This window comes from Eptatretus burgeri, chromosome 2 (assembly GCF_056783735.1).
Source record: "Eptatretus burgeri isolate ZD-2024b chromosome 2, Ebu_testis_v1, whole genome shotgun sequence".
Lineage (NCBI taxonomy): Eukaryota > Metazoa > Chordata > Myxini > Myxiniformes > Myxinidae > Eptatretus > Eptatretus burgeri.
The window spans coordinates 73,619,215-73,646,409 of record NC_140962.1 but is presented as its reverse complement, the minus strand read 5'-3'; the positions used below and the strand labels follow the sequence as shown (position 1 = coordinate 73,646,409).

Sequence of the window (27,195 nt, the reverse complement as noted above, 5' to 3'; positions counted from 1 at the left end):
TGCTGGTAAGTCTGGCAGTTCACTCAGGCAGATTGGTAGGGAATGCAAGTCTCTATCTCTATCTCTATCTCTATCTCTATCTCTATCTCTATCTCTATCTCTATCTCTATCTCTATCTCTATCTCTATCTCTATCTCTATCTCTATCTCTATCTCTATCTCTATCTCTCTCTCTCGTTTCCCATGTCTACTGCCCCTGATGTGAACTCAGCTTTTGGATTCTTCCATAGAAACCTGCTATCTCTCATGCACAGATTCATCCTATCTCATCTTCAGTTATCCTTTCGCGTGGAAGAAAATATGTCTGAGCGTTTTGGATTCCGAATCAATTCTTTATTTAACCACAACGTTCAAAGCTGTCAAAACCCCTTCTGGGAAACCCTATTAAATCAAAGCTAAAGTGTATTCGCATATTGCTAAACCAAAGGCAAAATGATACTGCGACACCATTCCCCCTCCTAGTGTATTAAAACGATGGCCAGTGCATTGCGAGAAGACAACACCAACACCAATACCTTGATACATGTGAGAGCATTGGCCGCCAAGTTCGGGATTCCTTTGATGTGCCAGATGTCGGTGGCGAATTGCGAGATATAACTGAGTTGGCGATGTGTATGAGGAGAGTGAGAGTCTGAATTTGTGACAGAGCAAAAGGTGCTGCACTTGCGCTCTGTTGATTTCAGCATTTTAGAGAAGAAGGCCAGTGGACACCAGTCGGCATCGATGAACTAGAGAAGGTCCACACCCACCGTGATCTCAGATGTGTCCACCATCAGGTATGTTGGTGCCTCTGGCTTTTGATGAATCAGGAATGAGTTGTTGGCCATTGTTTTTTTAATGGTGGGGAAGGCTGACAAGGTTGGCTCCGATCATCAGAACACTTCAAGGTGCTTACCAGTTGCCAGTAACTCATTCAGCGGCTACAATGTAGTGGCTGCGTTTGGAAAAAAATTGACGGTAGAAGTTGACAAGGGCCAAAAAAAAAAAAGTTTGCATTGGTTTGACAGGAACGGAAAATCTCGAATATTCTGCACCTTTTCTTTGAGTGGATGGATGCCTGAGTGGTTAGCACAGCGGCTGAGGAAATTCAACTCCAGAATGCCAAATATGCACTTTGTAGAATTGATGACGATGCAGAAGCCCTGCAAGTGGGTGAAGAGGAGACATAGGTGTTCCTGATATTTTTCTACGGTTGTGCTGGTGATTAGAATATCATCCATAGACACGTAGCAGAAGTGTAATCCCCTGAGCACCTGATCGATAAAACATTGAAAGGCCGAATGGCGTTTGTAAATCGATAAACGTATGGCATTTCATAGGCCGAAAGGCATCCATAGGAATTTGAACTGGCCAAAAGGTGTGGTGACTACTGTCTTCGGGATGTCATCTGGATCCACAGGAATCTGATGGTACGCATGAACGAGGTCAGCCTTGGAGAAGATTGTAGTGCCATGGAGTGCAGCGGTAAAATTCCGAATGTGTGGAATGAGGGAACGGTCTGGAACAGTTACATTGTTTAGGGACCAGTAATCCCCGCAAGGACGCCAATCCCCAGATGTCTTTTTGGTTACCATGTGTCGCGGTGAAGCCCAACTGCTGGATGATGGCCTGATGATCCCACATTGTAACATATAGTCAAACTCCTGGCAGATGATACGTAATTTATCGGGTGCTAGCCAGCGAGCATGCGCGAAAACAGGGGGTCCCGTGGTCTCATTGTGATGTGTTTTTATTTTTATTTTTTTATTTTTTTTATATTATATATTTTTTTTTTTTTGGCAATAGTTGGACATTATATTTTCTACCCTCGTTAACCCCCCCCCCCCACACTCACACACCAATCCCCTCTCCTTCCAAATTTCCAGTTTTCCCTCCTAAGGGCTTCCTTCTGTATCCATCTTGTCCACCCCATGCATCTCCTGCTCCCCCCATTCCTCCCCAACCCATTGTTTGTCCATGTCTGCCTCTGTCTTGGCCTTCAACTCTGCTGTTGGTGTTTCCCCACTCTCTCAATTGTTCCTTTTGTCCTGTATCCTAATCTGTTCAGGGTACTAGTACTATACGAGCTCTTCCATAAGCCTCAATTATCTATCGGCTACAAAAGAAAAATGGCATTTATATTTAAAAAAAAAACTTATTAGTTACATATACTGTTTTGTACTTGTATACAGTTTTCACCAGATTAATTTTTTTTAAAAATCCCGTTTGTTGGCCTATTGTAAGTATCCGATTCGCAGAATGTTCCGAACGATACCGGTGTAAACACCCTTGCATGTCATTGGAATATACTGCATGTCGGAGTAGATGTCGACAGGGAAAGGGGGTAACAAGGCATATGAACCGCCTACTACAATGTTTTGTACTCATTTTCTTCATTAGGCTCTCTCATTCTGTCTCTCTACTTTATATTGAGCACAAAAAGCTAGTAATGAAGCGGGTGGTTGCAGAATGCACTTTGGCAAAAAACATTAATTGCTGCTAACATTGTATGTTTGGTCAATGTGTTTCTTTGATCCCAAAGTCCAGAAAGCCTTTTTATCTGCTTCAGTGAACAGTTCAATCTGCGTTGCCATAATGTGTTACATACGCTCTTTTTTGTAATGTTTACACACAGTTTGTTGTAAAAGACTGTTTCACAAAGCTATCCAGTAAAGGCTACTAGTAAGGCTGTTTTCTTCTGATAGTGTCTGGCAGCCAAGGAAGATATCAGTATATACAGTCGCCATCCATATATGGCTCAGTGGATCATTGTAAGTTCTTCATGAAGGCTTAAGGCGGTTGATGTTGGAATTTTGAATCATTTTGTTTTCATCAATTTGTATTGTCACTGTAGCCCACGTTTTTCTTTACAAAACGAAATGATGTGAAAAACAAGGCAATCTGGAAAAGGGGCCTTTGGTCCATTCGACTGATGTCATATCTCCATCCAAGTCGATTGATTGTGCATACCTCTTACCTATCTTCATACCTCTAAGCTCGATATTTTTAGTCAATCTTTAATGAACCACAAGATATTTCAAACAAAAACCATGAACAAATGGAGAGTGCCCAAAAACAAAAATATTCACACTCTTTATCACACCCAGAAGAGAATAAATGTGGATCCAGAGTGAGCAGAAACGGATATTATAAGTGGGAGAGTGTTTTTGTTGCGAGCAGGAAACAGGAATTTCACTAAAAGAGTTTGTTTATTAACTTAAATTCATCGGACACAAGGCTGAGAGCCATTAAATGTGTAAGGCTATAAAAGAAACGAAAAATGAAGGAGGTAGTAAGTTATATTATTATTCAAAGAAAATGTATCATACGATGTGGGGAACCGTGTGACCGACAAAAAATTCCAAATTGATGCCACACGTGGAAAAAAAAAGTTACTGGCATATAGCTCTTCGTTCTTCACCTAGGTTCCCATCGTGTGCTGCCTTTTTGGCTGCTGGTTGCATCATTGGTTAGGGGCGCAGCAATGCCGCTGATGCAGTGCCCCTATTACCAGTATACTGGTGCTCATGTTGCCAACCTCGGAAGGATGACAGGCTGAGTCATCCCCCTGGTGTCAATTCAGTGGCTAACGGGGCTCAAACTCAAGATCCTAGGATGCTTAGCCATCACCAGGCTGTACACCTAGGTGTGGCCAGAGTATATACTGTAGATGTGAAGTGGTGGCAAGATGAATCTCTCGACCAAAGATCCTGATCGAAGGTACCAAGTTGGAAAGAGCAGTAGGGCAATTACCATGAAAATATCTGTAAAACAAGCTTGGAGCAGCAACATACCTATGATGTGAAAGTGCTAGTAGAGAACAGCCGAGTTCTACTCCAAGCAAATTGACGACACTTATATAGCCTGTCTAATAAGGACAGATGACAGGCTGGTGCTCCACCCAAAATGTGGCAACAGTACTCCATAAGGAGGTGTATAGTTGGCTTATACAAATTGAGGAAAGCATCCAGAGGTTGATATATTTCCGGGCTCGATAGAGACTACCAACTCACATAGAAGCATTCTTTGTAATACCTGATATGTACTTCTCCCAGCAGAGATTAGGTGAGAGATCAAGACCAACTAGGCACAGGTCAGATGCTTCCGGCAAGATCAAAAGAGGAAAATAACTGTCTCGAGAACGAGACAGGGACAGCAATTTAGTCTTCTTGGTACTGAAGGTTACCAGCCAATTGTGACCTCACTTCAACACGTTCTCTAAATCATTGTTTAATGAAGGGCAAACCTCACTCCGGGAAGTGTTACTTGAATTAAGTGACACACAGTAGAGCGTGGAATCAATGGCATACAAGGTGAGCTGTGATAAAACGTTATCAGAGAAGTCATTGATATACGTATACCAGAAAGAGTGAGGAGGAGAGGAGATTGGGACCATACTCTGTGCAGAGCATTGGTGCTGCTAAAGCAGTCTCCTTGGCTATTGGGTACAATCCTGGATGGGTCGCCACTCTGACACAGGATATCAGCATGCTGGCACTCATTTTGCCGACCTCGGAAGGATGACAGGCCAAATTAACCCCACCTGGTATTAATTCAACAGCTGAGCGGGATTTGAACTCAGGGCCCTAGGATCAAAAGCCCGCCACCCTAACCATTAAGCCAACACCAGGCATACAGAAAGAGAGAGTAGGACCAAGAACAGAGCCCTGAGGAACACCAGAATTTACAGAGGAAATAAGTGATAACTGACCATCAAGGACCAACTTCAAAATTCAGTTGGAAAGGAAAGCAGAAATTATGGACAACATTTCCCCGACGCACCTTACGACTGAAGCTTACACACCAGTTCCTTAATCCACACCTGATGTGACTTTTGAGATATCCAAGGCAACTAAACAGGTCTCACCCCTAAAATCAAAGGCCTTGTTAAAATGATCAGTAATGAGGGCGAGTAAGTTGCCATTCAACCTGGAATGGCAAAAGCCATACTGACAGTCACTAAAAAGTTAATTGTCTAACGTGACTAATAAGCTTATGATTGATGATCTTATGATCATCAATTCAAAGATCTTACAAATCGCAGGAAGAAGACTAATGGGACAATAATTAGTAGCCAGAGAACGCTAAAAGCAGGGACAACAAAGCCACTTTCCATGATGAGGGAAACACTGAAAGCCAAATTATATAGCTTGGCAAGAATTGATGCAAGTTCAGGGTAACACCTTTGTAATACAACTACAGGAATCCCATTTAAGACCAGTCAGTAGCTTTTGAGGCATAAAAAGAATGAATAATTCTGACAACATTCTTAAGAGTGACAATGGGGACAGAAATAACCTTATCTGTGTGAGATGGAAAAACAGAAAGGGAATGTACGTTATCGTTAAGTGAGGAATTAGAGGCAAAGTACTCTGCAAAAACATTGGCCCTATCCAAAGGGGAGGTAAGAACCTCAGGACGCTGAAAGAGAGGAGGCATGGAGGACTTGTTGCAGTTAAGAACACGGTTGGTAATCTGCCAAAGGTCTCCTGCAGCAAAGCCGTCGAGTTGTAATAGAGCCAGCAACAGAGTCTGCATATTGCTGCTTGGCATCCTCAGAAACTCTTCCAGTGATTACTAGTTAAACAAAACAGGCACTTTGAATCAAAGGTGTCCAGCAAATTGTACTGCTTGAAAAAATGATTACGACGAGCAATTGCTGCTGCACAAGCAGGAGTGAACCCGGGTTGAGAATGAGCCTTTATCTGATGGGTACGTGAAGGAATTTTAATTATCAATACCATTGTGAATCCATTGGGACATTTCCTCAGCAGCCAAATCCAAACACAGTCTGAAAGCAGATGTCCATGGGCCATGGCACATCAGCCAGAAAATAATGAAATCTGTCCCAATCAGGCTTCCCAAACTGAAAAAAAAACAGTACAGTGAAAAGGATAGAATGTAGTTGTGGGTGAAGAATATGAGAGATGTTCAGAAACAGTTGAGTGATCTGAGTTTCCAATTCGAGGCAAAACCTTGGCAATGCATTCATCCGGGTTGGAACGCATGAAAGGATCAAGAACATACGAGAACATATCAGCCATTCCTTGTGGCGAACGTTAATGTCATCAAATACTTTGATCCGAGCTGACGAATGCAATATAATAGCATGGTGGTCAATGCTGTCTGAGATGGCATCCAGCACTGCACAGCAGGGTGATGAAGGTGAACGATATAGAAAAAACAGACATATTGTTACGAATCTGGAAGCCATTTGCACACAAACAGACAGCAGCCCCCGCAGTTCAGTTATTTTGATAAGTATGTGTTTATAGTCAGGGTCCCGTCCTTCTGTCTCATGGGTTAATTTTATGTGTTCGCTGCGGGTTTCTTTCATAGTCAGGTTTTTTTTTTTAATCTTCCTCCACCTCTCCGCACCATCGACTCCAGTGCCCACGTGTTTTTAGCGAAAGGTGTGGGCGGAGCCTCCATCACATCAGATCGAGGTTCCACTCCGAGGAAGGGCATGGAGCGTTTCCTCCAGCCAATGGGCGAAGGATGAGCAGAGCCGAGGCGCTCCGGCCAATGGGAGACCAGAGTGCCAGGAACTACTATGGAGCCTCTTCGGGGGGCGGGCCTCCGAGACGCCCCGACACACCCCCCGAGACTCTCCGTCCAATCAGGAGGCGAGTGGGAGGGGAAGAAATCCCTCGGACCTGGCAAAAAGAGTAGAGTGGTTGTCTGGACCAGTGCATGGCAGTCATCGTGGCGATAGGCTTGGTCTTGGTCGTGGTGGCTTTTCGTCTGCGGTCCTTCGCGGTGGCTCATCCTGGTGGTGGAGGCCGAGCAGCCAGGGTCGTGGGCCAGTGGATTTCGGAACGTGGTTTCGAGTCCCACCGTGGTGGTTGAAATACGGTGTGACCGCACGAGGCGGAGAGGTACCCGACAAGGCCCTGGTCCTCAGCTCGCCTTTTCCTCCTGGGCTGAGGGACCGAATAAAGACCCCACGGGGTCCATTTCTTTTGGGTGTGTGTGTATGTGTGTGTATGTGTGTGTGTCCGTGGACCCCGTCTGTAAGTAGAAATTGTTAAGTGCTTTTGTTCATTGTACATTGCTTTTATTCGGATAACTCTGCTCTTTGTCCCCCCCACAATAAATAAACCCCCCATTGTTCAATGTAACAGCTCGTTGTCTATCACTTTCTTTCATTGACCCAGCACGGTGCGTATTGAGAAATAGTGAGGTCGTTTGGGCCTTAAGTTGTCATTGGGACCGGCGCGGCTCTTTTAACTCCTGCTCTTTATGCCGGACCCGAGTCGGTATATGCGACTCGGTTCGGACAGAGTCGGCCGAGGGTGTGGTTTCCCTGGTAGCTAGACGGCGTGAGTACTTGGGTAAATTGGAATAGACAAGTGGACCCTACCTCACATCGTCAAAATATTGGCGACCACGGTCTTTTAAGTGGCCCGTCGACTCCAGAGTTATCTGGAGTGACGACCTTTCAATTCCGGTGTTCGGTAGGAGACGGCCCAACTGCTCCGTCTGGCGTTCGTCCTCACTACCGAACCCGGCCCACAACAATATGTTGTGGAATGGAGGAGCGTAAGACGAAAACACAAAAACTCATGAAGACCTTGGGATGGACGATAATTAAGTTGATAAAAGATGTAACCAGGAGTTACAAAAGAGTCAGAAGGGATGTCATTATCCAATCTACTTTCTGACAAAGTCATCAGACCAGGTGAATTGATATGGATATATTGTTGAACAGAAGTAAAATGAGATCGAAAACCCAGAATATTAGAGAAAATGATCCGAAAGTAATTTGAGCGTAGCACATGAGTTGGTTGGTTGACATTTGAGGTATAGTGTTATTTTTCTGTGGTTGTAACATCATATTTAATTAGTCATTATTAACAGGTCAGACATTCATCAGTCACAGCGAAGTGGAAAGTCCAAAATCGTGCCAAGACATTCCACAGGGGTTCAAGGAACTCAAACGAACACATTGTCATAACAATGCAACTCTGATGACCTCAGGAATGCAACTAAAAGTGGGTGCATGGACCACCATCCATGCATGTCCATGGCAGTAGAACTACTTCGACACTTTACACCTGTTGATAGATCAGCCTCGCATAGCATTACCAATGGGTTCGGGATCCTATCCTAGCAGGTGGCCATTACCTTGTGACGTTTATTTCCGGTGCCCTTCAGAGAGGCAGAATTTTTCAGATTCCACAGGAAGTCACAGTAAAGGACACAGGAGAGCCGAGACTGAAAGTAGTAAAATAGAAGAGAAATAGAAAGAAGAAGAAGAAAATGAAAAGATGAAAAAGAAGAAAGAAAACAAGTTGAGGTACATTCAAAGTACACTGCCCCCATACTAAATAAATAAATCATCTCGCGTGTGACATTGCCGGGGTGCTCGGCGATGCCGCCTTGCAGCACATGGAGATGGAATTGAGAGGGAGTGGTGTACTATAATTGATTGATTGCACAATTAAAATAAATAAATAATAGTCGTAAAATAATTAATTTCTTGATCCATTGGTTAATAGCATCCCAAAACCACCACCGTTCCATCCGAATTTGTAACTTTTTGAAAATTAAGTAATTCATCGAAAAATGAATAATAATAATCAATTGATGAATAAATAAATCAAAAATACTCTTTTATAGCCAAATCACTTGTTCACTGTCATGTCCAAATATCAGCTTCCGAACTCAAAACGTGCCTGAGATATTGCCCAGATGAGAAAGAAAGTAAATCGATAATAATTAAGTAAACAATCACTTAATTGATTAATCAAAAAATAAAAAATACCGTTTTTGCCAAAACACATCTACACTTTAGTCCCCAACTTTCAGCTTCCTAGTTCCAAGAATGGTTGAGATATCACCCAGACAAACAGACAAGAAAACCAACAAGAAAACTATCAAACGGAGTGAAAACTGAATACTCCCTTCCTTTGGTCACCGGCGATGATGTCACGCAACGCCTGGATATGGCATTGGGTAGGAGCGGTGTACAACAAACAAGAAAACGATCAAACGGAGTGAAAACTGAGTACTCCCTTCCTTCGGCGGCTGGCGATGGCGTAATGCATCGCCTGGATATGGCATTGGGTTGGAGTGGTGCATAACAAACAAACGGGGTAAAAACTGAATACTCCCTTCCTTCGGCGACTGGTGATGATGTCATGCATCGCCTGGATATGGAATTGGGTAGGAGCGGTGTACAACAAACAAGAAAACAATGAAACGGAGTGACAACTGAGTACTCCCTTCGGTGACTGGCGATGACGTAATGCATCGCCTGGATATGGCCTTGGGTAGGAGCGGTGTACAAGAAACAAGAAAACAAACAAACGGAGTGAAAACTGAGGTCTCCCTTCCTTCGACACCTGGCAATGATGTCATGCATCGCCTGGATATGGAATTGGGTAGGAGCGGTGTACAACAAACAAGAAAACAATCAAATGGAGTGAAAACTGAGTACTCCCTTCGGCACCTGGCAATGATGTAATGCATCGCCTGGATATGGAATTGGGTAGGAGCGGTATACAACAAACAAGAAAACAATCAAATGGAGTGAAAACTGAGTACTCCCTTCGGCACCTGGCAATGATGTCATGCATCGCCTGGATATGGAATTGGGTAGGAGCGGTGTACAACAAACAAGAAAACAATTACACGGAGTGAAAACTGAGGTCTCCCTTCCTTCGGCACCTGGCAATGATGTCATGCATCGCCTGGATATGGAATTGGGTAAGAGCGGTGTACAACAAACAAGAAAACAATCAAATGGAGTGAAAACTGAGTACTCCCTTCCTTCGGCACCTGGCAATGATGTCATGCATCGCCTGGATATGGAATTGGGTAAGAGCGGTGTACAACAAACAAGAAAACAATCAAATGGAGTGAAAACTGAGTACTCCCTTCCTTCGGCACCTGGCAATGATGTCATGCATCGCCTGGATATGGAATTGGGTAGGAGCGGTGTACAACAAACAAGAAAACAATTACACGGAGTGAAAACTGAGGTCTCCCTTCCTTCGGCACCTGGCAATGATGTCATGCATCGCCTGGATATGGAATTGGGTAGGAGCGGTGTACAACAAACAAGAAAACAATCAAACGGAGTGAAAACTGAGTACTCCCTTCGGCGACTGGCGATGGCGTAATGCATCGCCTGAATATGGCATTGGGTAGGAGCGGTGTACAAGAAACAAGAAAACAATCAAACGGAGTGAAAACTGAGGTCTCCTTTCCTTCGGCACCTGACGATGATGTCATGCATCGCCTGGATATGGAATTGTGAAGGAGTGGTGTACACCACCGCTGTAAAGCAATGTGGATGTAACTGCAAAAGGAAGAGGATTTTCCAAAGCATCAGATAAGTCATTTATATAGATGAGGAACAAGACTGTGTCCAAAACACACTGCCTTGGGAGTTGGGGTACTCCAGCCTGCACTGTGTCGAATGCCCGAGATATATCCAGGAAGACGGTCCTAACCTCTTGTTTGAGATTAAGGATTTCCAACCATTGCTGCGAGAAGAGCATGTCCAGAGATGAGTGATCGGGACAGAATCCAAATGGATGGTCAGGGATCAAACTGTTTGAAAATAAGAAAAAACTTGACATCAGAAGCAATTGTCTCTTCACGTCACACACTTTTCCTTTTCCTTTTCCCATCCCCCACCAATTTTGTCAGTGTAATATATTTGATTTGATGTTCTGTACTCTTTACAGAGCATTGGTGCTGCTGAAGCATTTTATTCGCAAAGGTTATACAGTACTGGGTGGTTTGCCATTGCCTTCCCAGCGTTGTTTGCCCATGCTATATGCCTTTAAATGATGAGTGCCAAGCAAGGCAGCAACAGCAGCAGGTCAATGGGGAGGGGGTGTTTTTAAAATCTTTGTTTTGACTTGGCTGCGTTTTGATCCACAGACCTCCCAGATTCAGAGTGGACGCTCTACCGAGTCTAGTCACGTAATATAAAAATAGCCATAAATGGGTCACTTTGAAAAACAGTAGCATTTTATTATTTTAAACTATAAGGGCACTCGGTAGAGCGCATACATCTGCTACACAATGCCTGATCCACGAGAACATATCGGGCCCAATACATTTTTGAAATATCATGCTATACAGTACTATATAGTTTTTGGCCCTGCCTCTCAATGGTGAAGAATCACTTAAAAATTAAATAACTCTCGTATCGAGATCTGAATTCGGATCTTCACCCAAATTCTTCCTTGTCACACACCCAACATGTCCACCAAGTTTCGTCAGAATCTGTCCACAACTTTTTGAGATATCATGCAATATATCGTTTTTGGCCCTCTCGCTCATTGGTGAAGAATCACTTTAAAAATTCTCATCGTCGGATCCGGATCTTCACCAAAATCGAATCAGTTCGTCCATGTCACACACCAAAGATGTCCACCAAGTTTCGTCTGGATCCGTCTACAACTTTTTGAGATATCCTGCACACAAACAAACAGACAGACAGAAAGGGGTGAAAACATAACCTCCTTCACCTTCAGTGGTGGAGGTAATGAAGGAAGTGACAAAATTAGATTTAAAAAAACCACAGGCAAATATGAGGCCAAAACAACAGGCAAAAATTATTTTAGTGTGAGGCAAAACATGTTGTAATTCATAAAATCAACATGTCGAATGATCCTGCCTATTATTATTTAATAAAAAAAATAGAAGTCGTATTTGACCAAATCCAAAAATAGCACAAAGGTTTCACTGCATTGAGAAATTGCAAACTTCTCATTGTCATTTCTTCCCACTTAAGTCATTTGGCAATTAAAAATCAAGTAAACAACACACATCCAACAAACTCACATGGTGATGTGATCAGGATTGCAACAGTCACATCCACCAAAATACAAGAATAAACGGTTACTAGTGGTGGATAAAGGAACGGGTTAATGAAAGTTGTACACAGGAATTGGTGGAATTCTGACGTGGAGAGTGTCACTAAATGTGGCAGTAATTGTTAATTAAACGGTTTTCCCTTTTACCTATGTAGTTTGACAATTAATTTCAGCCTGTAATGACAGGACACAACTGAGCCAAGCCTCACTTTACTTTTCTCCACATTAGCAGATCAGCTCGAGGTGAAGAAACAGTACTTACCAAGTATTGTGCTGAAGAAGATGCAGAGACAGACATTTGAAAGCAACATGATCTGTGATGAAAAAGGTAAGGAAAGAAGGGCAACTGCAAAACTATGGAAGAATGTCAGAGCAAGGAAACAGCCAGAATGGGAAGCAGTATGAGGGAAGGATAGCGAGAATGGTCAGAACAGGGGAAGTGGGAGGGGACAGTGGGTCGAGAAGGTCTGGGAGAGGAGAGGAGAGGAGAGGAGAGAGAGAAGAATCATGGAGGATTCCCACTTTGAGGACTTGCCTTACAATAGCATGAGCTCGAATTGAAACCCATGTACCATGTTCATTTGTTTGCTAATGTTATTGTTCTTCACTTTGTAAAAAGTACACGGATGTTTCCCAATGTCCTGCTTGTAATATATCCACAAGCTTCTTTATGAGTCTTAGACAATTTAGAAGAAAATTAAAAAAGCGTAGTTTTAGAGAATGTGTGAAGTTTTGTGGATAAGGTGAGGTCGTCTTGGAAGAGCAAGTCTGTCCAGGTGAGATAGCGAATGGGAAGAGGGGAAATAAAGGAGAGTCTGGGAGATGGGTTGGAGAGAATTACACAATTATTGCTACATGCAAGTTGTCATTCTAAATGAGGATAATGTTCATTACTTAACCAAGCGACTTGGTCAACATCATTTAGTTTGAGAGTTCTATGCCAGTGAAACCGACACGTACAAAATATTCTGATGATCAATTAAAAGTTGATGAAGTGAATTGTGCTTTATAAATGCGCTTCATGGGAAGCTCAATAATTTGCTTGTTAGTTACCGAGGTATTGAGTGCAGTGTATATAGGTAAGAGGATTATTGAGTGTTGCGGGTTCATGAATTTTTAATTAATATTGCATATGAATTTATCAGAGAGGTAAACGAGAAGTCACAAAGTTTTTCCTCCAACTATACAGGAATCGCACCACACCCAGTGGGCACAAATTAATGTTAATCCCTTTCCTTGCAGTTTCCAGCCAGTGTCACATAAGCAGTGCATGTGTTTATTGGTGCCATTGGAAGAGAAATCGTGTTTTTGGTTCTGAACCATTTTGAAAAAGGGAAAACCTTTTTGGCCCCTCCATTGTATGTAGTATGAGTACTAGTTGTTATGCTAGTCAAATCGGTTACTTGAGAGACAACATGGAACTTTTCAAATCATGTCAAAGTTCCACAGTAATTTTGGTTGAAAAGAAAATGAAAGACATCATCGCTTTGTTAAAAGTCCACAAAAGAGTTTTAAAATGCAGTTAATGGGAGAGCCGATTTGGAAAGTTGTTTTAATATAATCTGATGGAAGGAAAATTATTGTCATGGTGTTTTTGTGTGACTCAAAGTCACTAGACTGCATAAATTATTAAAAAAAAAAACTCTTTCGCTTTTCCATGAATGCAATGTCTTGCAACCAAGAATTAAAATGTGTGTCAATGTTTGTGATTACACTTAGTTAATGGACTTGAGAATCAGGAAATATCAAGTTGGTTAACTAGCCTAGTCATGGAGTTATTTAATGACCGCCCACAGAAGCCTCAGTTCAAAGAGGCCGGTGTCGGTCTGTCTCTCGTTATCACCATCTGCTCAGGCCCACACTGACCCCACGCTCACCCTAACTATTCCCACATGCTGGTATTTCCTCTGCCCATCCCAGCAGCCAAGGTCGAGAGACCGGCAACAGTTCTTCCGGTTCAAATTAAAAAGGATCGACTAAAGTGCAGTCATGACAAGAAGGAGTCTATTCTTTAGACTCGACACCAATTAACAAGCAGCCCCTATGATGATTATAATAATAGTGGAAAAGAAAAAAAACTTCACAAGAGATTCAGATGTTTGTATTGAATATTGTTTAATCGGCAAGCCTTTATTAACAGGTATTGTGTATTTTATTAAAAAGGCTACTTTTTGGCATACATGAAAAAAACATGAAAAAATTTCACTAAAATCGAATCAATTTCGGCCTTGTCACACACCCAACCAGTCCACCAAGTTTCATCCGAATCCGTCCATAACTTTTTTGACATATCCTGCTCAGAGACATACAGACAGGGGTGAAAACATAACCTCCGTCCACCTTAGGTGCCGGAGATCATAAAAAGTAGTTAAACATCACATTGATAATTTTACAAGTTGTTCTAGAAAAATGGGAATGAGGAAAGGCAGAAACATTGGGATGTAGCTTGTTACAGAATAATTTTGGCAGTATTTCACCCACCAAAAGGAGAGCATGCTTTCACCACATGGTACAATTAAAAAACTCACATCAACAAGCAGTCATGGTAGGACAATTTTTTTTTTTAATCCCATCAACAAGCAGTCAACTGTTTCAGACTCAAATGCTCAAAACAGGAGAATGTGTAAATATAAAACTCGTACATAAATAATTGATAGAAACTAAAGGAAGAGAAAGGGGGTTTAGGAAAACACATGAGCTGAGAGGGAAGACCAAAGGTTTGACCAGAGGGAAGAGAAGGGAAGACCAGAGGTGTACTACCTGAAACTATAAACACACTCAAATTTGATTACACGAAAACACTTCCACATTATCAATTATTCCACCTCCTCTCCATCATCAGGACATCTGAAAAAAAGTAACAAAGTAAGAAAAGTTAAATTTAATTCATTCTTCTTCACTCCTTGGCCAACTTTACCCTCCTAACAATATTCTTATTCTTGTCAATTGTGCACATTGTCATTCCCAAAAGCGAAATAAACACATTCCCGAAAGCTATATTTTATTGTGGCCAAATTTTATTGAGTCTGGAGCTTCACTCAGGGAGACTGGGAGGGACTGCAAGCTGTCATGTGACTTCAGGACTGGTCTCTGAAATCTGCCTCCCCTGATATTAACTCAGCCTTGGAATTCTTCCACAGAAAGCTGTCCTCCCTTATGCACAGGTCCACCTTATCTCATCTTCAGTTATCATACCTATCCTCATCCTCTCCCCCTCTCCCCCCCCCCCACCCACGTGGTACACTGATGGATCCCATGGTAAGGCTGTTGCCTTGAAACAACTTTCCTCCTCTGACTGGCCAAATCTGACTGATGGCAACCATATATCACTCCACAAAGCCCACAATGAGTGTGTGTCCACTCTCAGGAGGGGCAGAACACAACATCTGGCCAACCTGAAGCCTGAACTTCCAAACTTGGTTCCTTCCTCAAAAACCCAGTGGTGCGTTAAGTCAGTCTCTGGTGTACGCTTCGCCTGCATTCCTTCCCTCACTTCTAATGGTACCACAGCCCACTCCACTCATGAGAAGTCCGAATGCCTCAATTCTGTGTTTGCTTCCAAATCTTGTCCCAACCCCTCGGTCTCCGTATCCACCCTCCCCAATCACACCCAACTTTTCCTGGACTCTGTATCTTTTTCACCTAAGAAGGTGGAGAAGTTTCTGGAAATCTTTGACTCTTGATTCTGTACCTGCACTGGGCGAAATCAGCTCACATGTCCTCAAAACATACTCCGCTGCTTTTGCACATCTTCTTTCTACTCTGTTCATCCTATCACTTGCCCTCGGTGATCTTCCATGTGCTTGGAAGTCAGCTAACATCATTGTATTACATGAAAAAGGTGCAAAACTGCCCTTTGCGTGCTCTGTGCCCCCAAGGTTTTTGCAGGGTACACTCTGTATGCAAGTAACCCCACACTGGTGAAACTCCAAAAATCCAGGTTCACTGCTCACCTCCACGCATTCCTCTTTTTACCTGCTTGTGGAATCATCTTCCACATTCTCTTCAATCTTATTTTTTCCCTCTAGGGCTTCAAGACAGCTGTTCACCATCATCTCAGATCATCTCCCATCTACAACCATGACATCTTCTACCCCCATTGACCCTCTCCAAGCCCACTTGGTTTCCAAGTTTCTAGTTTTTCCTTCTTGAGAGTTTCTCATTCACCCCCTGTGTTCTCCCATAGTCCTCATTTTTCCCTACATCACTTAATTTTTTCAAGTCTCCCTCTATTTTGCATCCCTCAACTCTGCTGTTGGTGTGCCCACTCCCCCACCCCTCATTCTACTATTCCTTTTGTTCCATTACGTCTTCATCCCCTCTTTGCTCTCGCGACCCTACAAGGCTCGACATTGTGTACAAATAATTGTATTTTATAATTCTGGAACACATTCCCATTAATTGTTGGTCGCCTCATTGTTAATCTTTACTTTTGTCTGTGTACAGGATAACAATATCATAATGAAAATAGCTGAAGGAAAGGGATAATTAAATTAAATTATTCAGTTCTCTCTTCATTAATGTGTGTGTTTAGATTTGCCGTCTCGTTAACTTATCCCAACTAACTGAGTACCAGCCCAAAGGGCAATCTTGTTTTAAGCGTGCAACATGTTCTTCTGACACATCCCTTTATTTGGGCATTGTCTAGGCAACGGACTGCTGCCTCGTTTGCTCCTGAAAATAAAAATGACCCAGGTTACGTGCTTGAAGCAAAAACATGTGCACTGCTTATGTGTATATATAATACATCGTGGTTAGATAATTAATTAATTAGATAAAAATCAGATCATTCCAGTTGCACTGGGCCATAGGCTGACGCCAGAGGCCTGAAGCATGAGGCATATGTGTACTGTCACCTTCACAAAGCCCATGACGCCAATCGGCTCCAGCATTTCGATATTTTATGATCCTTTTAACAATCACTTAGTTTGTTTGACACTGAACAGAAAACTTATAGGGAGGGCATGGCAATTGTGAATACGAGACTTCTGAAGATGTCTTCAGCTTACCAAAATGACGGACATCTTTGATTTTTTTTTTTCTTCCAGGTTACACTTGTGGGTGCAGTCAGGCCAGCTGTCCAACCAATGGGTATAAAGCGGGTGTACATACATACAAACACTTGCTCCATTATATATAGATTAGCATCACCAGAGATCAAGTGTTTAGATCGTATTTTGTCATTACCTTAATTTTTCTGTGTTGTTTCACGATTAAATGTAATATTTATTCTCGAATTACCCCCGTTTAAATTGTAACCACAGACTGGTTCTGCATGACACGATGTACAGGACATTACGTGGCCAGTCGCATGTGCATTGGCTGACTCGTGCGCGTTTTGGCCAATGGGTTTCAAACTCCGAGGGTTTGTCTGGAAAGATAATGACCAACAGTCTTCATGGCGCATGACGCAGCCTGCATGATATCACTTGGCAAATAGCATGCCAATTGGTGTGTGTGTGTGTGTGTGTGTGTGTGTTTTCCAATGATACTTGGAGTTCTTGGGAGCTTGAGCTTGAAAAGAAATGGTTGAACTGAACGGTGAGAGAGGGAGAGAGAGAATCATTAAAGGAGAGCTGGAGATGTCTCGGCTGTGGAGCTGAACGAGCCGTGTTGTTCGCCCATAGCTGGGAAAGTCGCATTGTGGATTAAGCTGTAGCACCCTTTAGGGACCTTGAGCCAGGAGCCTACAACTCATAATCCCTGTGAGTCACAGCGTGCTGGGCATATTCCGAGGAGACAGAATGTACTCTCCAACAGTATGACATCCACCCATTTTCTTTTCTCCCACCGCCCCTCTTCCTGTCTTTATATTGCCTCATGTGTGTCCGTGTATGTGAGGCATAGATTCTAAGTAGGTGAGCTGTTTCTGTTTAGTAATAAGCATGTGTCTTCCCCCCGCTGGCGCGATTCCATTCCCCCTTTCCTTGTTATTAAATTTCCATCCTCATTTACTTATTTACTCGCAAAGGTACCCGGCGTTGTCCAGCAATGCTGGGTCCCTCCTTCCACACCTTCGGCCACTGGACGGAGCTCACCATCTCACCAATTATATATGTATCTGGGTCGAAATCTGAAAAAAAAAATTGGGCTTTTTAAAAAGCATTGCATATTTGGGTCTACCCTCAGAGATGGCGACAGGTGGTGGTGGCTCGTGTGTTCATAAATGATGAATTGTGAGAAAATGACTGTTTAAAACCCCCAGTAAGGTACATCGTGGTAAAAAAATATGATCCTATAAATTTTGTCGCGATTAACTTTGGGAGCTCAGAGGAGTTTGTAAAATTACATCACTCCAAGCCCCAAATTTGAAAACTATAGCACCCACAAAAGTGATGTATAGAGTGATTCAAAGGTATGAGTAAGGAAAGTGAAAAAAACAAACGAGTGCTTTATTGTTAAGAAACTGCTGTGGCCTGTTCCGAGTCAAGGCTTTGTTAAACAAACCGAACAAAATGGTGGCTGAAGAACACAGCGATGTGACATAGGGCTGACCAAGATAGCGTGCCACCATCTTGGTAAGGATTATTTTGTTGTTTTTTTGTGATGAGCACCCCCGAAATTATCTTCAAAAGGGGTGTTTAAATTAACCCAAACACCCAATTTTCATTCATGCACCACCATGGAGTTTCCTTGTATGCATGCAAAGTTTCAGACACTAGTTTTCATGGTTTTGGAGTTATGGAGGAGACACACACTGACACTCCAAAACACACACACACTCACACACAATTTTATTATTATAGATGAAACTCCTTGTTTATTCTTATTGTGTCTTCATTTTGGTTTGTGAACCATCCTCCCACGTACTTAGTTGAATAAGTCCACACTTTGAACGAGTGCACACAGAGCCAAATTCACACCAAATTCCAAATGGTCAGTTCCTCTCAATTCTATCTCCATAAGTACAGCCTCAGCTGGCCTGCAAAGATAATCTTGCCACTCAGCTGGCCTGTGAATATAATCTCCAATATGATTGCAAATTCCAGTCCCATTACAATATTATGAGTTTTTTTTTTAATTTCTGTTACAATTGAGTTTGGAAGAATGTGATAACAGCCCCTGTGAAACTCTTTACTACAGTAGCAAACAGGGTTCATTCCTTCCAAGTTGTCTGATTTCCGTTGTCCCAAGTTATTGGTTCACGAAAAAATATTTTCACGAAAAAAAATAATTGGTTCATGAAAAAATATTTTCACGAAAAAAATAAGTGACCACTATATTCATTATTGTTGTGTGTCTGTCTGTCTGTCTGTCCCGAGTATACCTCCGTGGGTTTTGATCCGATCCTGATTAAGTTTTGGTGGGAGGTTTATATCATGATCTAGTTGTGTTTTCCTGAAAATGGGCGTGGTGCACCCATTATGGGCGGAGCCACGCCCAAAAAACGTGTTTTTAGGGGGTAGCCGATTTCAATTTGCATCTTCTCCTAGGGGGTTTGTCGAATCTGACAGGGGTTTCGGTATTTGGTTACCCCAATGGCACCCGCATAGCCTCACGGAGCTTGATTTTTCATTTTCGTCCCAACGTCAAGGTCACAAGGTCACGAACTTAGAAAATTGCGAATTTTGACATAAAAAATTTTCTTCTCCGAGGGGTTTGTCGAATCTGGCAGGGGTTTTGGTATTTGGTTAGCCCAAATGGCACCTGCATAGCCCCACAGAGCTCGATTTCTCATTTTCGTCCCAAGGTCAAGGCCACAAGGTCACGAACTTAGAAAATTGCAAATTGTGTTTTTAGGGGGTAGCCGATTTCAATTTGCATCTTCTCCTAGGGGGTTTGTCGAATCTGACAGGGGTTTCGGTATTTGGTTAGCCCAATGGCACCTGCATAACCCCACGGAGCTCCATTTTTCATTTTCGTCCCAAGGTCAAGGTCACAAGCTCAAGATCACAAGGTCACGAACTTAGAAATTTCGAATTTTGACATAAAAAAATCATACGACCGCCCAAACTTTGAGAGCTGGGATTGCAATATTTTTATGCATAATCTTGAGGTCATTCCCCACCTAAAGTCTTGAAACCATTTTGCTCTATCTCGAACACCTTGCCCGTGGCGCCCCCTTCAAGTTTGTTTTTACGCTGATTTCATCAAAGTATGGATAATAATCCAAGGAGAGCGAAATGCCATAAAGCCTATATGACGTTATATTGTTCCTGGAATGTTCCGGAGGAAGTTTTGCACCAAAGGTCATAATCCTTGACTTTTGACCTTTAAAGTTCACAAAGGTCAAATTTTCAAAGTTGTGGGAATCGAACCGGGTTTTCGACCTTCTTCGACGAACTAACTCCATTAAGCTATAGCACGTATCCTGTTTCCTTATTTTAATGTCCACAACATTGTTTTGTGACCTTTAAAGGTTATGCAAAGGTAAATTTTGAAAGTTGTTCAACGAAACCGGGTTTTCGACATTTTTCAGCTAATAACCTGTCACTCGTACCACATCATGTTGATCATTTTTATAACTTGGTCAAAAATTATCACATTGTCTCATCCTTGACTTCTGAAACAATCTACATCGTCAAATACTGCTCGTGAACCATCGTCGTCTTCAGACTTGTCTTTTTTATAAGCAGTGTGTTACTTCTCTTAATGGCATAGTGTTGTTTAGTTTTCTTGAGGTTGCCTTCCTCCAATGTGGAATTCTGGGATGGATTCACCCTGAGCTGTACATTTTCTTATCCTCGTGAAAGACAGGTTACAGCAGCATCATTTTCAGGAAATTTGGAAAGGATCAGAGACTTTACTTATAAGAACTGCAAACTCTCATTCCATACTCTCACCCTCTCATATAACCTACTGTAAGAAAACCCCATTTGCAAGATTCATGAACTCCAAGACTACATGCTGATTGGGAATTCTCCACCAGACTCTCTATTCCATGTCCTCATGATTTATAAGTTTATCTTGTACAGTGTGATGAACATATTGCTCAACTCCCTGGGATGAAGCTCCTTTGTCTCAACTTAAATTCCTAAAAGCTTTGGAGGATATAAGACCTGCAGGATCATTGGGACCTCTTGATAGGAGACCAATGCACAAGGATGCAAGTAAGTTGGTGACCTCTGTTCTTTTTCCACTCACCTCTGTCTAGATTCCCATTGCTTTCTTTCTCCACTCGTCATCAGCCCCACTTTGTACATTAAATACCTTGCTGTTTGTCTGTCGATTTCAGGAAAAGTTTACTTCTTACCTGCAATATATATTTTTTCTTTGACTTCAGCAACTAGGTACTTCATTCAGGTGAAAATACCATCACTGGCTCACCTTCACACTTTCATTCCTCTTTTTTTCCCACCTCTGGAACAAACTCCCAAACTCTCATCAATCCCACTCTTCCCTCCAGGTCTTCAAAACAGCTGTTCACCACAATCTCTTGTCTTCTCCCATACAAAACCATGATCTTTTCTACCCCCATTAATCTACACCAAACCCACCTCCTTCAAATTCCCCGCTTTCCTCCCTGAAAGTCCCTGTAGTGTCCATCTTGTTTACCTCATGTACCCCACCCCATCCCTCTCCCTTCCACAGATCTCCGAATGTCTCCGTTCCCTACTGTTTTGTGCTTCCCTCTCCCGTCCCTCTTGTCTCTTGCTCCATTTGTTATACGTATGTGTGTTAGCTCTTATACGAGCCTCGACATTGAAGACAAAAATAAAAAATTATCACTTCCAGGTAGTGTGACTCCCTCCCTTCTCATGTCACCCTTCATACCTACTCGTGAACTTTTCTATCATGCACGGGATTTCACAATGAAACATTTAAGAAGCCAATGCAAGGATGTGACTCTGCACAAGCACAACTATGGCTCCATACATTTGTGTCATCACAGCACATCTTGCAGGTGGAAACATAACACAAGATCCACAGACAAAATGCACAAAGGTTACATACACATCTAGTCCATCTCACGTACATAAAATCTTCTTACAATGGAGACTATAGGCTCATCAAACTGATCTTGTCTCCATTTTAAACCAGAAGGCAAGAATCTGAGTTGACTTTGGTATTGCATGCTCAGGGCTGCCTGGCTAACACAAGATAGGGTGCATATTCTCAAACTTACCATGTCCATGTCCAATTGCTGCTGTTTTAGTGTTTTTCAGTTTTGTCAGTGGTTTTGGTTGAACTCGTGTCTGCAACAGTATCACATGGATGCATTAAATCAAAACGATGATGAGATATACAATTGCAACAACAAAAACTTCAACACAAATACTCGAATGGATGATATTTCGAGAACTTTTGAGGTGAGGAGGCCACTCGCTTAGTGATAATAAGCACTGTTTTACAGTATTATGAAAGGCCAAAATGTGCTGCAGTGCTCTTTGCACAATTATAAATAAGACGAGTACAGGTACTGTACATTCAAAGAACACTGCCCCCATGCCAAATAAATAAATAAACCAATGTCACCCGCAGGGTGACCCGTATCTTGCCAAAAGGTGACCACGTGTGACTTCTTTAAGGTCACACTGAGGTGAACAGAGCTGCTATCCACCAGGAGCAACTCCTTGAGGAATATCTGCCTAGGAGAGATTCCGATGAGAATCGTTCTACAGAGCAACCATGAAAAATATGCGTTTGCCTCATAACGTCACCAAATGACATCATAATGTCTCAAGCTTGACATCTCTAGAAAGCACTCATCGAGGTGTTCAATTTGAGGTACTACACGATATGGTTTCTAAAACTTGAAAATTTGACCTCAGGCGCAAACCATGAAGGTCAAGGCCAATCGCCACCAAAAACTAATCAGCTGAGCGACAGACCATATACTACATTCCCATAAAGTTTGGAGACGATTCGATTAAAATTACTCAAAAAATAAGGATTTCGTCTACTCCCCGATTTGTGACAAAGTGACCTTGACCTTTGACCTTGACCTTCAAAATTTTGTTCGCTGAAAGGGACCTCTATAGGCCTCTGATATGCGAAGTTACAAAAATTTCCAATGATAACTGTGCTCTGCAGAATTTTTTATACGTGATTACAGACAAACAAACAAACAAAAAAAACATACAAGCTGACTAACATATCTTGAAAAAACTTAGTTTTGGCAAGATAATACCAAATCCTCCAGCGCGTGACATCCCTGGGGTGAGTTCGGCACCCGGCGATGTCGCCTTGGAGCACATGTTGACAGAATTGGGAGGGAGCGGTGTACAATAATTGATTGATTAATTGAAGAATTAAAATAAATAATAATCGTAAAATAATTGATTTCTCAATCAATTGGCTAATAGCATACCTAAACCATCACTGTTTCATCTGAATCTGTAACTTTTTGAAAATTAAGTAATTAATCGAAAAAGTAAATAATTAATTGATTCATCAATAAATCAAAAGTACCCTGTACAGCCAAATCACTTTTTCACTGTAGTGTCCAAATATCAGTTTCCAAGCTCAAAGGGTGCTTGAGATATTGCCCAGATGAGAAAGAAAATAAATAAGGAATTAATAAATCGAAAATAATTAAGTAATTAATTGATCAATCAAAAAATAAAATAATAAAGTTTTTGCCAAAGCACATCTTCACTTTTGTCCCTAGTCCGGCAGATATGTGAAAAAAATGTGCCTTTAGTGATACAAGCATGAAATTTGGCACACTGCTAGGGCAGTATCTTACAAAGATTTTTGGATATAGGGACATTCCAGATTCTTCCCAGAGCCAAAATGGAGGCCATTTTACAAAATAGCCGATTTTGTGTTGTACAAAGAGGATACATGTGGATACAACTATGTTTAAGAAGCATACCAGTGGTTTTATTTAACTAAATATAGATTCTAGCAAATAAGAAATAGCAAATAAAGGTGACAAAGTGTGAATAAACCATTTATTTGGTCATTTTTTGGTGCGTTTTTGCACTTTTGGACGGTTTTCTACAACAAACTCTTCAAAAAACTGTTATCAAGCACCATGGAATGACTGTTGTTCATTTAACACTCTTGAACTCAGAGGAAGTGCTTCTGTTTGATCCTAACATCAACCTACAGAGTCAAAATTATACAGTGGAACCTCTAGATCCAGGTAACAGAGTCTACTATGATGCATGGATACATGTGTACATGTTACATAATTATCATCAGTGATCTCTCTTGTCCCAGTTCTACTCTCTTGTACACTCCCCACCACAGTGACATAGAGCTGTGCACTGGAGTGCAGCCTTGACACACTTGCACTGTCCTCTGCATCCCTTTTTGCAGCCACACCTTAGTAGTTGCCGACATGCCTCAGTTGCCTCTGGGAGGGTTGTCCAGTATATGTCCCAGCCATTATCGGTGTGAACCCACCCCCAGTCACTGGGCGATGGGAGCTCTGGTGTGGACACCATCATCTGGCCCCAACAGTAGCCGGCTTGGTAGGTAGCTCTCTTGATGTGCTGTTTCAGGGCTTCACGAGTTGGTGGGAGAGCATCTATTGATCTGCCATTCTGGGTGAACAGATGCTTGCGACTCTCATTGACATGTTCCTGGTTACTGCTGCGATCATAGAGCACAACAACAAAACGCTCCAGTGCATCCATGTGGTCATCTACGGCTGAAGGAGTTGGCGTGGCAGCCAAGGCACAGAATGCTGCAGTGACATCAGTGACCTCATCACAGGCTTTCCAGGTTTCCCATGCTTTTTTCTTCCCCCTGCCTCCGAAGCTTGAAACGGTGTCGCATCCAGTGAGGGCATGGAAGAATGGCAAACCTCGAAACTTGTTAGGTCCCAGTGCCACAGACATCTCATGAGCTGCCAAGAACCTGAAGTTCTTTCCTGTGCCAAAAGCAACCCAGAGCTCATCAATGTCCAGACGTCCAGCTGCTGTCACCGCAAGAACCACGACATCAGTGTCTACTGTACGGATCGACACTTTGCTGTATCCCTGCCTCACAGCGTCTTCAGCTTGGAGTAGCATTCTTGTGTCAGCCTCTTCATGGCTACAAGGGGCAAGACCAGCAACATCTCAGGCCTGCGTACAAACCACATCTTTGTGGTGGGTGCTGATGACTTGTTTGTCTGTGTCTGTTGTTGCTACTCTGGTGGCTAAGAAGTCAAACAACTCCATCTTGTTCTCATCTGTGCGAAGAAAGGTCTGCCAGTTTCCAGGAATGGAACTAGATGGCTCGACTCGTCTCCTGATGCCTTTGCCTCGCTTCTTCCTAGTGTCTGCCTTCAAACTGTCTGTGAGGTATTCATCCCAGACAATATCCATCCTGCTCGTATGCTGCAGCTGAGATGTGATGTATGGCAAGAATACTTCTGATGCATACTCGTTGAAGGTCTTTGCTGTGCCAGGTGGCAGCATACTGATGATCGCTGCACCATCAAGGATGATGACTTCAACTGCTGGACTAGCAGCAGCAGCAGCATTCTCCTGTTGAGGGACCAGATCTTCTAAGCAGCCAACCAGATCAGATTTTCTTCCAGGTCTCATCTTGCCCATGTGTGACAGTGCAGGGGGACATGCTTGGTTCTCATGTGCGAAGAACTCATCAAGATCTCCATCACGTATCTGGGACGCAATGAACAACCTGGAGAACAGGGAGCAGTCGTTCTTCAGAGATGAAACCTGCAGCTGTGCTCTTGACTTCTCTCTGACTGGAGGTCGGCTGAAGAGAGGGAGGTTGTTTCTCTTGATTGGGTCGGTGATGGGCTTTGTCTGGTTGATAAGTCTCTCATGGACATAGGAGTCATGCGGTTCTTGTCCCAGTTTCTCGATCTGGCGTACAGTATTGATAACTGCTGGGTCTGCCAGGTCTCTGCTGTCTAGCACCAGGAGATCCTTGCTGTCATCACAAAATAGGTTGCCCATCTCCCCCATGACTTGAGTGAGTGAACGCACATCTCTAGCAAAGGCTACCTGTGTGTGCTTGGTCTGCTCGTGGTGTTTGTGAACAGCCTTCTTGATCTCTGATAGCAGAGTTAAAATGTTTTCAACTACGAACCCCAGCCCAGAGGAGATGCATATATACACAATGGCGATCTTGGGTGATTGTCACTCGATGTCCCCAATAAGCCACCATACATTATTTCTTTGCGCTGGACAGGACCATGTTAAACCCAAATCAATATGAACACACCATTGTAGTTTGAACATTTCTATTATGCAATCATGAAAATTAATGCAGTGAGTACATCAATATCGATTTCGCAAATTTATGCATTTAATCGCGACATTGCCAGCTACCAGTATGTAATTAATAATGGAAATATTCATGGAGTCTAAGTTCCTTTCACCAAATTTGATTTTTGATCTATTTATATTTCCAGAAACAATATTCAGGTAACATTCACATGCATGATGATATTGCAGAGCTCTTGTTCCAGCCATGCATTATTGCGATGGTAAACTGTTATCGGTGTCCCTCATAGACCACCGTAGATGCATTTTTTAGTCAAATATGAAGTAGATAATGAAGCATGTGCATACTAGTTGATAATAATCATATTATACTCACTACATTGTGTTTTGCACCAAGCACATATGACTTTGCTGACCTTGTAGGCAGAATTTGTTATTCGTGGCAGCCATTTTGTAAAATGGCCACCATTTTGACCCTAGGGGTAATCTGGAATGTCCCTATATCCAAAATGTTTCCTAAGGGTATGCTATAACTGTGTACCAAATTTCATGCTTGTATCATCAAAGGCACAAAACTACCAGAATATTTCACATATCTTCCGGACTACCCTGAATTTCAGCTTCCTAGTTCAAAGGATGGCTGAGATATCGCCTGGACAAACAAACAAACAAGAAAACAAGCCGGTAGGCGGCGATGTGTCGCCGAGCATGGAAACTATAAGATATAGAGCAAAATGGATGTCATATAGCGGATAGGGAATCACCTTAAGATTAGGCATATCAAATCTCATCCAGTACCATCTACTGATAACTACTCGGTATCCATTTGAATGAAAAGTACCGAAAATGCGGTTTGAAATCAGAAATCTCCAAAGTTCGAGGAGGTGCTGTGGGTGAACAAAGATCTAAATCGAAAATCCGGCTCGATCGTTTGTGCACAATGTATTCCAGACGATTAGTGTGAATTTTCATGACCATCCGACCATAACCCTAGGAGGAGTAGCATTTGGCGCGAAGGCACCTCCAGCTCTCGCATATTATCGATTTTTGCACTAATTGACCTTTGACCCCTGACCTTAGGCGAAATCGGTCAATATGTCCTGAGGCAAAGTTGTAGTACTCATTAAGTACCATGAATCTGCAAAGTTTCATTCGTATCGATGCACTCACCTGGTCGCTAGGGGGCCTTTAATTTTCACGCATACCCTAATTGTAGGGGGCGCTGCGGGTAAAGTATTCCATATATCACAAAAACCGGAATATATTTGATAGAGCATCACCTGTAGATCATTCGTGCCAAATTTCATA

The 27,195-nt window shown here is 42.5% G+C and overlaps 2 protein-coding genes across 7 annotated transcripts in view; both read right to left on the bottom strand.

Moving 5' to 3' along the window:
- The window catches only part of LOC147032326 (platelet-derived growth factor receptor alpha-like), a 124,855-nt gene extending 112,352 nt beyond the window's left edge, over positions 1-12,503 (bottom strand). For 2 of the 5 annotated variants that reach the window (XM_085869837.1, XM_085869840.1), the window contains exon 1: positions 12,078-12,499. In XM_085869837.1, coding sequence (XP_085725963.1) covers positions 12,078-12,126 — 49 coding nt within the window. In that variant the 5' untranslated portion in view covers positions 12,127-12,499. Of the gene's footprint in view, positions 1-10,438; positions 10,539-12,077 lie in introns of all 5 variants that reach the window. The other 3 variants (XM_085869838.1, XR_015055113.1, XM_085869839.1) reach the window with 3 other exon arrangements.
- Positions 12,504-13,900: 1,397 nt separating this feature from the next.
- The window catches only part of LOC147032325 (adhesion G protein-coupled receptor G2-like), a 100,603-nt gene continuing 87,308 nt past the window's right edge, over positions 13,901-27,195 (bottom strand). For both annotated transcript variants that reach the window (XM_085869841.1, XM_085869842.1), the window contains 2 exons: positions 21,882-21,951; positions 13,901-14,662 (listed from right to left, as the gene is read on the bottom strand). In XM_085869841.1, the coding sequence (XP_085725967.1) occupies positions 21,908-21,951 (44 nt within the window). In that variant the 3' untranslated portion in view covers positions 13,901-14,662; positions 21,882-21,907. The remainder of the gene's footprint in view (positions 14,663-21,881; positions 21,952-27,195) is intronic.